The 12246-nt window shown below is 36.3% G+C and overlaps 1 protein-coding gene across 1 annotated transcript; it reads right to left on the bottom strand.

Annotated features, from left to right (window-relative positions):
- Positions 1-273: 273 nt before the first annotated feature.
- On the bottom strand, positions 274-9940 carry LOC141744835 (cytochrome P450 2J2-like). The gene is made up of 9 exons (XM_074591604.1): positions 9528-9940; positions 8288-8450; positions 7611-7760; positions 6333-6493; positions 4543-4716; positions 4170-4311; positions 3294-3481; positions 2331-2472; positions 274-575 (listed from the first exon to the last, which is right to left on the bottom strand). The coding sequence occupies exons 1-9, from the start codon at positions 9696-9698 to the stop codon at positions 397-399; spliced, it is 1470 nt and encodes a 489-aa protein (XP_074447705.1). The 5' UTR covers positions 9699-9940; the 3' UTR covers positions 274-396.
- Positions 9941-12246: the final 2306 nt, after the last annotated feature.

The raw sequence follows: 12246 nt of genomic DNA, 5'->3' as shown, positions 1-12246 counted from the left end.
GTTTTTATTCAGGCATCCTTGCTGCATCAAAACACTTGTGCGTTTTAAGAGTGTGATAGCTGACGGAGCACATATGCAGGAAACTGGTTGATACAGACCACTTCTCTAAAATCCTACATCTAATTCATTGCTACTGAGAATGTGAAAATACATTTTTTGGTAACATTATTGTGTATTTGTATATGCCTAAAATGCAATTATATGAGCTTTTGCAAGTATGCTTAATTTCAAAAACTCAACTATATGAGGTCAGACCTCCTAAATAAAAACACTCTGTATTAATTTGCTGTACTGAGCTACCTACGTTTGCATACAATTGGGATAGTGATATGTGTCTTTAAAATATCCACAATTATTGACTGGTTGAAGTCCTTCTGCATTGTAGTATGCCGCAGGCTAGCGTGGAATAGCACAGAGTTTATATGGATGTGGCTGCAGTATTGCACCCAAAGTGTACTCCAAATTGATTTCCTTTACTCCCTCAGGGAGCTGAAATGTGAATGCCCGAAGGAGGTTTGTAAAGATGATGAACAGTTCAACTCGTGCCATCTGTTCTCCCAAACATACACGATGCCCTGCAGAAGAAAGGGGAAAAGAGTTAGTTGTGTAAAGTTAAGTTCTGAAAAAGAACGGAAACAAATTTTTACTGAGTTCCATAAAGTTATTTCCTATTTCCTTCTGTAGGGACAGAACAAGCCTTTGGAGGTGGGAGGAAGGATTTATTTAACTGAGAAACTGCGCATCTCTTACTAATGTCAGCTGTTGGGTTTGGTTTTCTGGGTTTTGTGGTTGGTGGTTTTTTTGGTGCGTTTTGTGATGGTGTGTTGGGTTTTTTTCCTTTTTCCCCCTGGAGCATTTATGAAATATTCCCTTTCCATTTTTGCATCTTGTTCTGTAAGAACAATGAATTGCTTCTCAGTTAAGCCAGAGTTTTAAAAAGCTTCATGTACTTCAGAGTCTTATCTTTGGTTGTTGAGGTGGTAAACTGGAGTATTCTGAAGCTAAGTAGAAGGATGTACTCAGTCTTTCTTCAGCAGAACTGAAGAAGGCTATATTGGGTCCTTGTAACCCACTATCCCTAATACCATCCAGGAACAGATAGGTAAGCTAAGGGAATGAAACGTAGGCATGTGCAGCGGTGTATGCATATTGTTTTCACAGTATATTTCAGGATATCTATACAGTCCAGATTTAAAAAAAAAAGTTACTAACTGATATATATTCAGGGTATATAAATACTCAGATTATATAAACAGAAAGCAACCAAAGCACGTTAAAAAAGAAAACTTCCTATGCCTGGGTTGAAATGGTAGCCTAAATTAGTTGTCTTGATTCATGTAAACTAGTGGACATTTGGTGAGTATAGAAGGTAAGATGCTAAGTACCTGTTTTGCAAATATGATCTCAGGATTTACAGGCAATTTAGGCAAATAGTTTTATAATCTGGATTTACTATGTTTAATCTGACTGCTTTGTATTTACTAACGTATTACTCGCTTTTTGTCTTCAACACACGTACAATAGTATGATCTGTTATAGTAGCATAAAAACCTCAGCTGTTTCCCAGTGTTTTTATATTTTAATTTTTATATTTTAATTTTCAGTAAATAATGTCAGTGTCCTGTTTTTGTGCTGCTTTTCTTCATAGTCTGCTTATTGGAGAAACTGGTAGTCTAGAGAAGTTCTCTGAGTTGTGTTATACTGCTTCTCACACTTTTTTCTTTCTCTTTGTCTCTCCAATATCTTCGAATTGTTGCTTTTTGCACTGTAAATTAGGTAAATTGTACATCATAATATGCCTTTGAAAACTTAGAAATTTCTTTTGTGGTTACCTAATAATATTCTACTGAAAAGATTGGATTTTGTTAGTTTCTGGAGATACAAGCGAAACCTGGTGCTAGACTATTACTGTAGGATTTGGGAGACTGAGGATTGGTTTCCTGCTTTATCACCAATTTTTCTCTGTATATTTTGACAAATCATATTTCTTTTGTCTTTGGGTTTCCTGTTTGTAAGGTGAGAATAAGTAGATTTTCTGATTTGAGGGTGATTTAATAGATTAGGGACTAAGGAGCTCAGATATCCTTGTAGTAGGAACCAAGGAGATAGTGTTATGTCTCTTAGCCTTACTCATCCTCTGTTTGAATGTATGACAAATATAAAATGCAAGGCAATATTTGTGGCTCTTACAGTAGAAATCTGACTTTAAATCTTTGTGTCAAATATGTTTTTATAAATGTATTTTTTTTGAATTCTAGAATTTAGAAATAGTGTTTTTAATCTTGCTGCAAGCCACAGTGAATAGGAATGTTCAAACCTCAGGGTGTTACCTGCTGAGAAAGGTAAGAATGCCTCTTTGTTCACAAAGTTGCCATCCAAATCAAGGAAATGATTTGGGTTGAACCTCCAAGGGGTCTCCCAGTGGTCAGAATCATACACAACGGAGTGCAGATTTGGCAATACAAGTGTGCCCTGTAAGAAGAAGCAGAGATTATATTTTTTCTGTGTATGATTGGTTCTTTTTTGAATTTTCCTTCTCTCTGATAGATAATATGCCATCCTGTCTTTGGATTCACCTCAGTCTTTTCCTGTGCACATCCAGGCCTAATAAGCCCTTGTATTTTCTGTTTGTCATAACATATTACATTTGCCTTTGTCGAAGTTACCTTCTATCAGGGCCACTGAGGTGTCTTCATGTTTAAGCTAGAGTGGAGCTTGGACTGTTTTACATGCTTGCCAGACTAATCATAACACCTTCCTTCTTGTTTTTTGTACACTTCACTGGGTCTTTCAATTCAATCACATCAATTTTATGCTTAATACACTTGGGACGTCTATATCATGCCAATGCGACTGTCAGATCTCTCAATGTACTGAGCTGCCATCATCTGAAGTGTGTGGTTTTTGTGTGTGCATGTGTGTTTTGTCAGGGATAACTTGGAGGTTGCTCCAGGCTCCTCCGGTATGTGTGTGTGAGTTAGCTGTCCTGACATTCATTAAACCTCACTTTGTCATTCTTTAAAGCACATGTTCTGCTTTGATGCCCAGACATCATCCATGTTTGGGCTCTAGTTTTCCTTACTCTTGCTACTTGTGCTGTTAGCCTTTTCCCAAGCTTTTGCATCTGCTAATGTAGACTTAGCCAAGGTTCAGAGCACTCAGCTCAGTTTCATGTCTGTGACGTGCTACTGTGTGCTCTCTATGCAAAGTTAGGAATTGTAGAAGCTGTTGTCATATAAATACTAAATATGAACAGCTCAAAGCTTTAAGTAACATGGAGGTATACTCTGTACCTTTTTGATATGAAAACCCATCAAAGTTGTATTCCTCACACATTGTCGAGGGACCCCAACAGAAGTAACGTTGCTGTATCGCAAAGCCTCGTGAATCACAGCATTTGTGTATGGCAGTTTTTTACGGTCTTCATAGCTGATGAGATGGGAGGGTTCCAGAACAGCCTCTATCTCTCTTTGAACCTTTTCTGCAGAGAAATAAAAATATTTTTACTTCCTCCTCCCCCCCACCCCCCCCTCCCCCGCTTTTCCAGCAGATTTCTCTATAAGTATGGCCCAGGACTGGGGGGGGGAAAAGAAATTACTTTTCTATGAAATGTGTTGGCGTATGGTTTGCCTGCTATGTTTGTTTCAGTTGATCAAGAAAGTGCATGTCCCCAAAGCACAAGATGATCTCTCATTTAAGATGCATCCTACTTAGTGATGAGGATAGTACAGGTCTATTTTTTTTTTAAAAATTACTAAAATTTGAAGTTACAGGTGTAATTTCTGTTATGTTTATAAATACATCAGACCAGGTATGTGCTGAAAGCTTTTCCTCTTTGAAGGTTAGGAGGAGATAAGGTTGCATATGAAATGTCTTTAGATTATTATTCTTTCTCTGCCATTCTCTTTTAGTGAGATAAAACAGTGGCAATTACTAATTTCTGCTAGTGTTGCTTCTTAGTGAGCTGGTGAGGAAAGCACACACTTCTTTCATTTATTAAACTTTCATTTTCTACATCTCAATTGTTGATGTACCAATATTCATATTCATATTTATTGGTAAGGGTTATTTTGATGTATTGCCAGTGATTGAGCTAATATTTACACTTTAATCGTGTTCATTATGATGTAATGTTGAATGCAGTTCTTTCTGATAATGCTTTTGCTCACCTTGTATTTCTGGGTATTGTACCATATACAGCAGTGCCCAGAGAAGGGTGGTACTTGTTGTCTCTGTCCCTCCCAGCAAAAGATCAACCACAGTCTGAACCATATTGTCTTTATTAAACGTAGAAGTAGGGTCATCTTTGGTCTGTAGGGTATATTCATGAGAAGACTATGAAGTGGATAATTTTGGACATTTCATCTGTCATGTAGAAATTGTCATTGTTTGATTAAAAACAGTGAGCAGCCCACCAAAACAAAAATCTTCAATGCTAAACAAACTGCATATAAAAATTCTGTAGCAGTCACTCGAACAGCAAGTATCTGTAGTAGGCATTGAGGCCAAGGAGGGGATAATGTGATAAATAGATATACTTACTTTTGTTATTTGAGCTAGGTAGAAGTCAATGAGATCCTGTGGTTCACCTGCATTCTGTCTCTCATGAGTCTGGACCTCCTTTGTAACTAAATTGTGCATGAAGTCATTGTATGCAAACACTTTGTGATGAGGTCCTGGGAAACGGTGCATAAGCCATGGGAAAGCATCATACATCTGTGATTTTAAACAAAAAGGAAGAAACATGAGCTCTTCTAAACTGAGAACTCAATCCTGATTTTCTGATAACTCTGTGAAGTCACTGCATCACATGGGCTCCTAATTAGTATGAAAGGCAATAGACAAAAGTCAGAATATGAGAAACTCTAAGATGTAAGAAAATATTTATTTATTTATTAGTTGAATGGGTTTTTTTAAATTGTTTTATTTTTACCAGGAGATAGATTAAATACTGGGAACTGGTTTCCCAGAGAGTCTGTGTGAAATCTCCGTCCTTGGAGACTTCAAGACTTCATCAGGCAAGTCCCTAAACAACCTGATCAAATTAGACCTACTTTGGGCACGGAGTTGGATTAGCTGATGTGCAGAGGTCCCTTCCAGTGTAAATTAGCCTACATTTCTAAGAGGGATTATGAGATCTTTACATTGCCCTCTAAGTGAATTGGCATGGAGGTAAACTTGTTTGAGATGTGTTAATGAGCTGTTAGTAATATGCAGTGGTATAAATTGTTATGATCACATTGTCAACAGTCAATAGCCACACTTTCTATCCTTCATAGATAGGTTGAAGACTGAAAAGGTATAGAAGCTGACTTGACCTCTCGGTTTAAGGTTTTCCTCCAGGGGAAACTGGTATGTGTATTTGTTGAGGGGGAAATAATTATTTTCATTTCTTTGTATTGTGTATGTTTTGTGAATGGACTTCAGTCTCTAGGCCTACTGGCAGAGCCTTTGTTTTATTTATGGCCTGTGATAAGGAGTATATTGGGCAGTGCAGAAATCTCCATCCCTATCAGCTGACCAAAATGTCAACATCGTATAATAGTGGATATCAGGTTATAGAGACCAGGAGAATGATTATATTTTACTTTTTGGACGCATACCTAATAATGCAACAGGGGCTTCTGAAAATGGGTGAACTGGAGTAATTGAGGATTGAATCTGGCTCACAAGCAAATTTTCTCAATCTTGATTTTTACTCTGATTCTTTTTTTGAGGCATTTCTCTATAAAAGTGTTGGAGAACCTGTTACTGTTATAAAATGCCAGTGTGCCAAAATTGGCACAACGTAAGCAATAGCTTTCAAGAACTTAAAAATACGCTTCTTGATGTGATGCAATTGTCATCTGTATCTTACAGGAAGTTCAGAGTGACTCAGGTATTGGTGGTAATATGAATTACATGAGAAGCAAGATATCTACCCAAAAGAATAGGACTTTGAAGGCTCAGTTCTTATAATTGTACTTCTGTATTTGTAAGACGAAACGAAAATTAAATTTTAAAAGTTGCTTTCAATTTAAGATTTAAGAATCTTACATACACAGTACTCTGCAAGTGATTACTACTTTGAAATACATTATATATTTTGGAAGTCTGAAAACCAGTGATGATCTAGAATTTAAATTTTAGGACGCGTGATTTACTGACACAAAGAAGGACTATAAGGCAGTAGTGACATACACAAGGTATGTGTTAATTTATTACTGCACAAGGGCTAGCAGAACAATGGTATGGAAATGTTTGGGTATAATAGTCACTGACTTTTAATTTGTTTTGACTTGTGAAGTGCAAACGCACTTGAAGGAATAAGAACAAGAAAATGAAATTCTTACCCTGCCCCAGATAGTAGCTTGAAAGTAGATCACAAAATAAACAGCTTTGATAAGCTTGCCGAAAGATTCATCGTTGCTGGAGAAGCGATGACCAAAAACAACAGCGCAAATTATATTTGCAATAGCATGGACCATGAAAGTGTGGGGGTCGAAAGGTTTGCCTGCGAATATAGGAGGTAGCATGAATATTTCTGAATAGACTACAGTAAGAAAAATGATGAAGACTTTCTGTTTTTTAAATAGTAAAAATAATAGTACATCCAGACTACTTGGTTTTCACATGTGTAAACTCTAGTTTAATACAAATTAACTGTATGGATTGTAAGTGCAGGGACTCCTTATTTTAAATCTGCTTTTTACTCTTGTAAAATACAGTGATTATTGGTTTTGAGAAGACAAACGTTAGGTCTCTCTTCCCCTTTTTGACTTGTGGTCTGCGTTGTGTGAAAACACGAGCAATTAATTAGAACGCATGCCTTCAAACCTGGAGGCAGATATTTAAGTTTGGCCATTAAAAAAAACCTAAACAAACACCCACACACACAAAAAAACAGGAAAAAAAATAAAATTAAAGTTTTAATTTTATCATGTTGAAATGATTTGTCACTTCTGGTTTTCTGTTCATTTCTTGCATTTTAAAGATCTGTGAAAGTGTTGCTCTCAGAAGAGAGATGGGCTGTTTTGCTGTGTCTAGTGCAAGGAGAGATGGAGGGAGACCTTAGGCAACTTCTCGGTGTTTTCACATCAGTATGGAACACAATGTGGGTGAGGGATTTGGCTGTTCACAATATTTGTATTTAATTGCTTTATTTTGGCATCTTGCTAAAATTCTATTGGTTTCTATTTCATCCAAACCTTAAAAAGAAGTTTTGTTGGACAACTGAATGATACATTCCTTGTGTTGGGGTTCTTTCTCTGCCAAATCCTAAAGGCCTGCTGTCCTGGAATGACTCGCAGCAGGTCACAAATTGTGTATTTTATGGAGAAGAACATAGGGTTTTCCTATACTCTTTGAATGTGAGAATTGTTACCAGCTGTCCCCAAGACTGTGTTGATGATAAACACTTTTTTACTATCCTTATTTCAAAAAACAATTTTATATTGCCCGTTGTGCAGACAAAACATTTTTTGCAAAGAATGCAATTAAGTAGCCAGTAAAAGTCCCACTAATATGAAAAATATCTATATTACTTGTAAAAATGTATTGTGAAACTTCTACTTCCCTAATCTACTATATTTCAGAAAAAGCTCTTAGTGTTATTCTTCTAGTGAATTTACCTTTTGTGCTTGCAAAGATGTCCACAAGATGACAGGCCTCTGTTTGAATTTGATGCTCCAAATTGTTCTTACCAAGTGCCAGGCTTCTTATAATTGTCATACTAAAGCGTCTCTGTTGCTTCCAGGTGTGCCCACTCGTCAGAAAAATACCTGAAGAACACAGAAACATTTATTTTGTTGCTGGAAAGGGAAATCTTTTTACTGCAGGAGACAAAATTTGATTTAGATTAAGTTATCTTTCACCAACAAAGACGATACCATGATTTCAGATACTGAGTTTTGGTCTCTAACTTAGGTTTTTATGACTCCCAGCTATACAGCTCCTTATAAATGTGACCCTGGAAACTGAATGCTTGTGGATTTTGGTAAGGACAGAATAGCTTTGCCTGTAGATGTTTTCCACATGAACAGTCTTCTGTTTCAGAAGTGATACAACTGAAGGGCAACTCTTCCAGGCAAATAATCCTTTGAATCTATTAGGAAGAAAAAAAAGTCAGTAGTGTGCTTTATAAGAGGAAAAATTTTTGTTTTTTCATTTTCTTAATATGCTAACTCTGCATGGAACCTTTTGGCTATGTAAGCCCAATTATGTACTTTTACAGCAGTGTGTATATATACGAAAGCGTCTTTCTTCTTTACACCTTGTTCATATTTCAGTATTGTGTCGCATCTTGTACCTTTCTCGCCCATCATATCCCTGTAGAATGGGGTGAGGGGTCTTCCGGAAACTTCCTCTGAATGGGTGACGATGCCATCTTTTACTGCTTTGTATCCATTTAGTACAACCATAGGTGTCTGTCCCAGCCACAATGTGTAGATATTTCCATAGATGTTGGTTAACTGAAGAGTTAATAATGGCAAATTAATAAATATAAACCAGGGAATGTATATGCTTAAATACTCATTTTAAGAGTTTGCTGTAGTTGTAAGTAAATCTGTTTGCGATCATCAAATTGAATTACAGGTTTCAGAAAAATTTAATTGTAATGGGCTTTGGGAACAGAATGTAATTGTACTTTCTGTGACACTTTCAGAAGTGGTCTTCTGAGAGATGTCCTTGGTATCTATACCATAAAGAGAAACAGAGGGTCTTCTCTGTCAAGTCAGACTCAAAGACCTGTTTCTGAGTTATGCAAACTGATTTGCATACAGGCAAAATCCCCGACCTTTTCTGTTTATTTTATTAATGAATCAAATGATCATATTTTCTTGCCTCTAACTTCTGAAGAAAGGAAAGAAATGTTTTTGCATTCTTTCCTGTAGCTTCCATGTGATTTTTTTCTTATTTTTCTCTACTGTCTTTCCTCAGATCATGCTTGTATTTTTCCCTAAAGTTGTTTGAAGCAAGTTCCTTACTTTTAAAAATAGTTTTAATTGGTTTGTAAAAGAATCATTCTGTGAACATAACAGCAATCAAATTTTCCTTTTTTGTTTTAGTAACGACCTGTTTCCTGCAGCCAATAATTTTTTTTGCTGTACAAATAAGAAAAAAAGAGTCCATTTAGAGTTTGGTCTTCTAATGGAGATTGGACCACTCGTGGCCTGGAGATGGTCCAGTGACACTGGTGTCAGACAAAGGAAGTTTTACTAGAGGTAGTTTATAGGGCTGGATATCGACACAGAAATAGAGAATGAAACTGTCAGTGGAGTATCATGCTATTGACAGTGCTTGTGATAATGTTATGCATGGATGTTACTGCATCTAAAAGAGAAAGAAAATAATGAGTAAAGCAATTATGGTGTTTATTACTCAGAAATATTTTAATAATGCCGGGTCCTTGGATTCTTTGAAATTGTCTGATAATCAAGCTTTATGTTTAAAAAAAAGAATTCCGAGTTTAGACTGTTCCTATGCAATGTACAATTTAATTTAAAATAGATTCAGAGTGATTTTCAACCATAGAGATAAATAAATACCTTAGTGAGAGTTTCTCGACGAAGTTTGAAGTCCAGCAGCCACAAATTTCCAATGACGGGGAGGGGAACTGGTCCTGGAGGAAGCTGGGTGCACATCCATTGCAGCTTTAGGAAATGCAAAATTAGGAGACATACTACTAGAGCTATAAAAAACTCAGGAATCCCCAACATCTTATCAAAATTTTAACTTGTCACTGTTTTGGGTTTGGTTTTGGTTTGTTGGTTTGGTTTTTTTTTTGCATCTGACTTCTGAAAATTTGGAATTGTGTAAGATGAGTTTGCTTCTAGTGAAGTCAAACTCTTTCTAAAGAATATATGTCTGCTTTAGCCATCTCTCTCTGACAATCTACAGTTTTCCCACGCTGAAGTTCTTAGAAAACTGAAATATGTGATCCCTTGCAGTTAGCCAAGCCACGCCTACTCTCTTATGATCTGCAATTGTGATCTGTTTCTTTTTTCACGTAGAATTTTGTTTCGTTCTTAGTATTGATACTGGATCTAAATGCTAATTACTGAGCAGTTATCCAAGGATATCAAGTGTCTTGCATAATGGTAACTTGTCATGCAGTTTCCTGTAGTTAAACGCTAAAATAACAAGGATGCAATACTACAACTATTATGTGGTTTCTTTTATAGAAGAAGAAACATCTACACAATACCTGTCTGTTAGCGTATGGTCTCTGAGATGAAAAAGAATTGAATTAATGCAGCATAAAGCTAAATTAATGTCTTTAAAAAAAATAAAAAATATATAATTTAAGTATTAGGAGAATATCTACTTTCTCTTTTTATCATATACTAGGTTACGTTATGATATTATGCAGAACACAGTTAAGAGATTATTGTTCTGTCCAGTGGATTGTATGGTGTTTTCTAAATTTTATTTATTTATTCTATTATTCTTTTTATGATAAGGATTAAAATTTCCTGGTGCAAATTTTAGAGGTGAAAAAATGCACAGGTTCTATTTTATCTGTGAAAAAGACAAATAAACAGAAGAAAGAGGCAAAACTCTCATCTTTATTGATTTGTGGAGACCATAAGCTTTCCAGGAGAGGTTTGTACCAATGTGTAGCAAAGTTTAATTTAAGAGGCTTACTTTTATTATGGGTTGTTTACTGGCTTTGATGTAATATATGGACTACAGTAGGCTGTGTTGAAAGGTTTGGGAAAGCAAATGAAATGGCATAATTCTGGTGTTTTGGGACAAGATGATGGATTTAGGTAATCTCTTCAGTCTCCTTTCAGATAATTTTTTAAAATTATTCGTTTAGCACAGGATTTCAGATCTCATTTCCCATTTTATCTACTCCTGTTGAGATGGCAAAATCCATTTTCTCTTAAAACTGCTTCTACTCCTTGCTTTTTCAGCCTCTGGGCAGTGTAGAAATTGGAGATCTTATTGATCTAGAATTGATCTAGTACTGATCTTACTGACTTAGAAGTGCCAACATGAGTTGCAGTAGTGGACCTGGAGATGACTTAGGGTGCCTCTGTCTGCTAAGTGAATTGTCAGGAACCATTTCCTTTGGAATTTAGGAGGCAAAGGAAAGATGTAGGACTAACATACGTGGAACTTCCCAGCTTGAGTCATTTTAGTGTGTATGGTGCTTCAGACTTTGGTCCTAAATACCATCTTTTAGCTGAACATGAGGCTTAGCTACAGTAGTTTACATGCCTTGTACTGCGACTGTAAAACAGCTTGCTTTATCTTTTGATTATTCGGTGCCCTGTGGATCTCTGTATGAAGTCTTACTTTGTATAATTTGTTTTGGATTTTTTTATTAGCTGATACATTGCATTGGATTTTTCAACACTTTGATTGACTCAGCTAATGTTATGATATATCTCAACACTTTGATTAAGAACTTGGCTAATGTTATGGTATATCTTCAAGTAAGTATATGCTATTACAGGAATCCATACAATTGTACGAGTTGCCTGTTTTAAAACTTTGTCATAATTTCTCTGAGCAGGCTTGCTGAATTTTCTGGTTTGCAGTTTCCAGCTCAACTTTTAAGCAAAATCAAGGTTATTGATTAGATCCAGTGTACATTATCATCATGAAATATAAAGGTTTAATGCTGTCCATGGGCTTCTTAAGAACTCCTGTGAATTTCCTTAAACTTCAAGCAACTATCGGAGAGTTACAGGTATGGACACTCGTTTCGGTTAGTTTTCCAATGAGTTGAATTTTTTTAGGTTAGGTTAATAAAATAAAATGTGTTAAATACAATCTTGCGTCATTCAGTCTTGAAAAACATGTAGATGAGCATTTGCCTCTTTGCTTTTAGTGGATTTTAGTAATTTCAGATTCAAACAGTTTCAGGGGGCTGCAGAGAAGCAGCGACACTGCAGCATTTGCTTGCTTTACTTTTCTGAGCAGCCGCCACTTGACCTCTCTGTGTAGTATCATGCAGCTTTTCTGCTTTAGTGGGCTGCATGGGCGGAATGCTTTACAGAAAGTGTGGAAGCGGAGAAGCTGTCAGAGGGCAAGGAGCATGCCCATGTGCCTCTTTTTATCTGTTTTAGTTTTTTGGGCAGAAAAGTAGAAATGGAAAAGGTTAAGGAGCGTCATTTTCAGAAGCATGGTTCCTTGAATCTTACACTTCAGGAGTTAAATAGACAAAAAACTGAGCAAAGCAATTTGAAAATAAATACCTTTTATGGCTTTATCAGCAAATTCTGATAGTTCCAGGATAATCTTATGTTTGCCAAA

This window comes from Larus michahellis, chromosome 6 (genome assembly GCF_964199755.1).
Source record: "Larus michahellis chromosome 6, bLarMic1.1, whole genome shotgun sequence".
NCBI lineage: Eukaryota > Metazoa > Chordata > Aves > Charadriiformes > Laridae > Larus > Larus michahellis.
This window is presented reverse-complemented; position numbering and strand designations above follow the sequence as displayed.

What these genes read in the sequence shown, in the direction of transcription:
- LOC141744835 (XM_074591604.1), bottom strand. Translation starts at nt 9,698, where the DNA reads ATGTTGGGGATTCCTGAGTTTTTTATAGCTCTAGTAGTATGTCTCCTA. An exon ending in AAGCTACTATCTGGGGCAGG is followed by an intron (nt 4,717 to 6,332) that starts GTAAGAATTTCA and finishes TTAAAATCACAG; the next exon opens with ATGTATGATGCTTTCCCATG. An exon ending in ATTCTTACCTTTCTCAGCAG is followed by an intron (nt 576 to 2,330) that starts GTAACACCCTGA and finishes TTTCTTCTGCAG; the next exon opens with GGCATCGTGTATGTTTGGGA.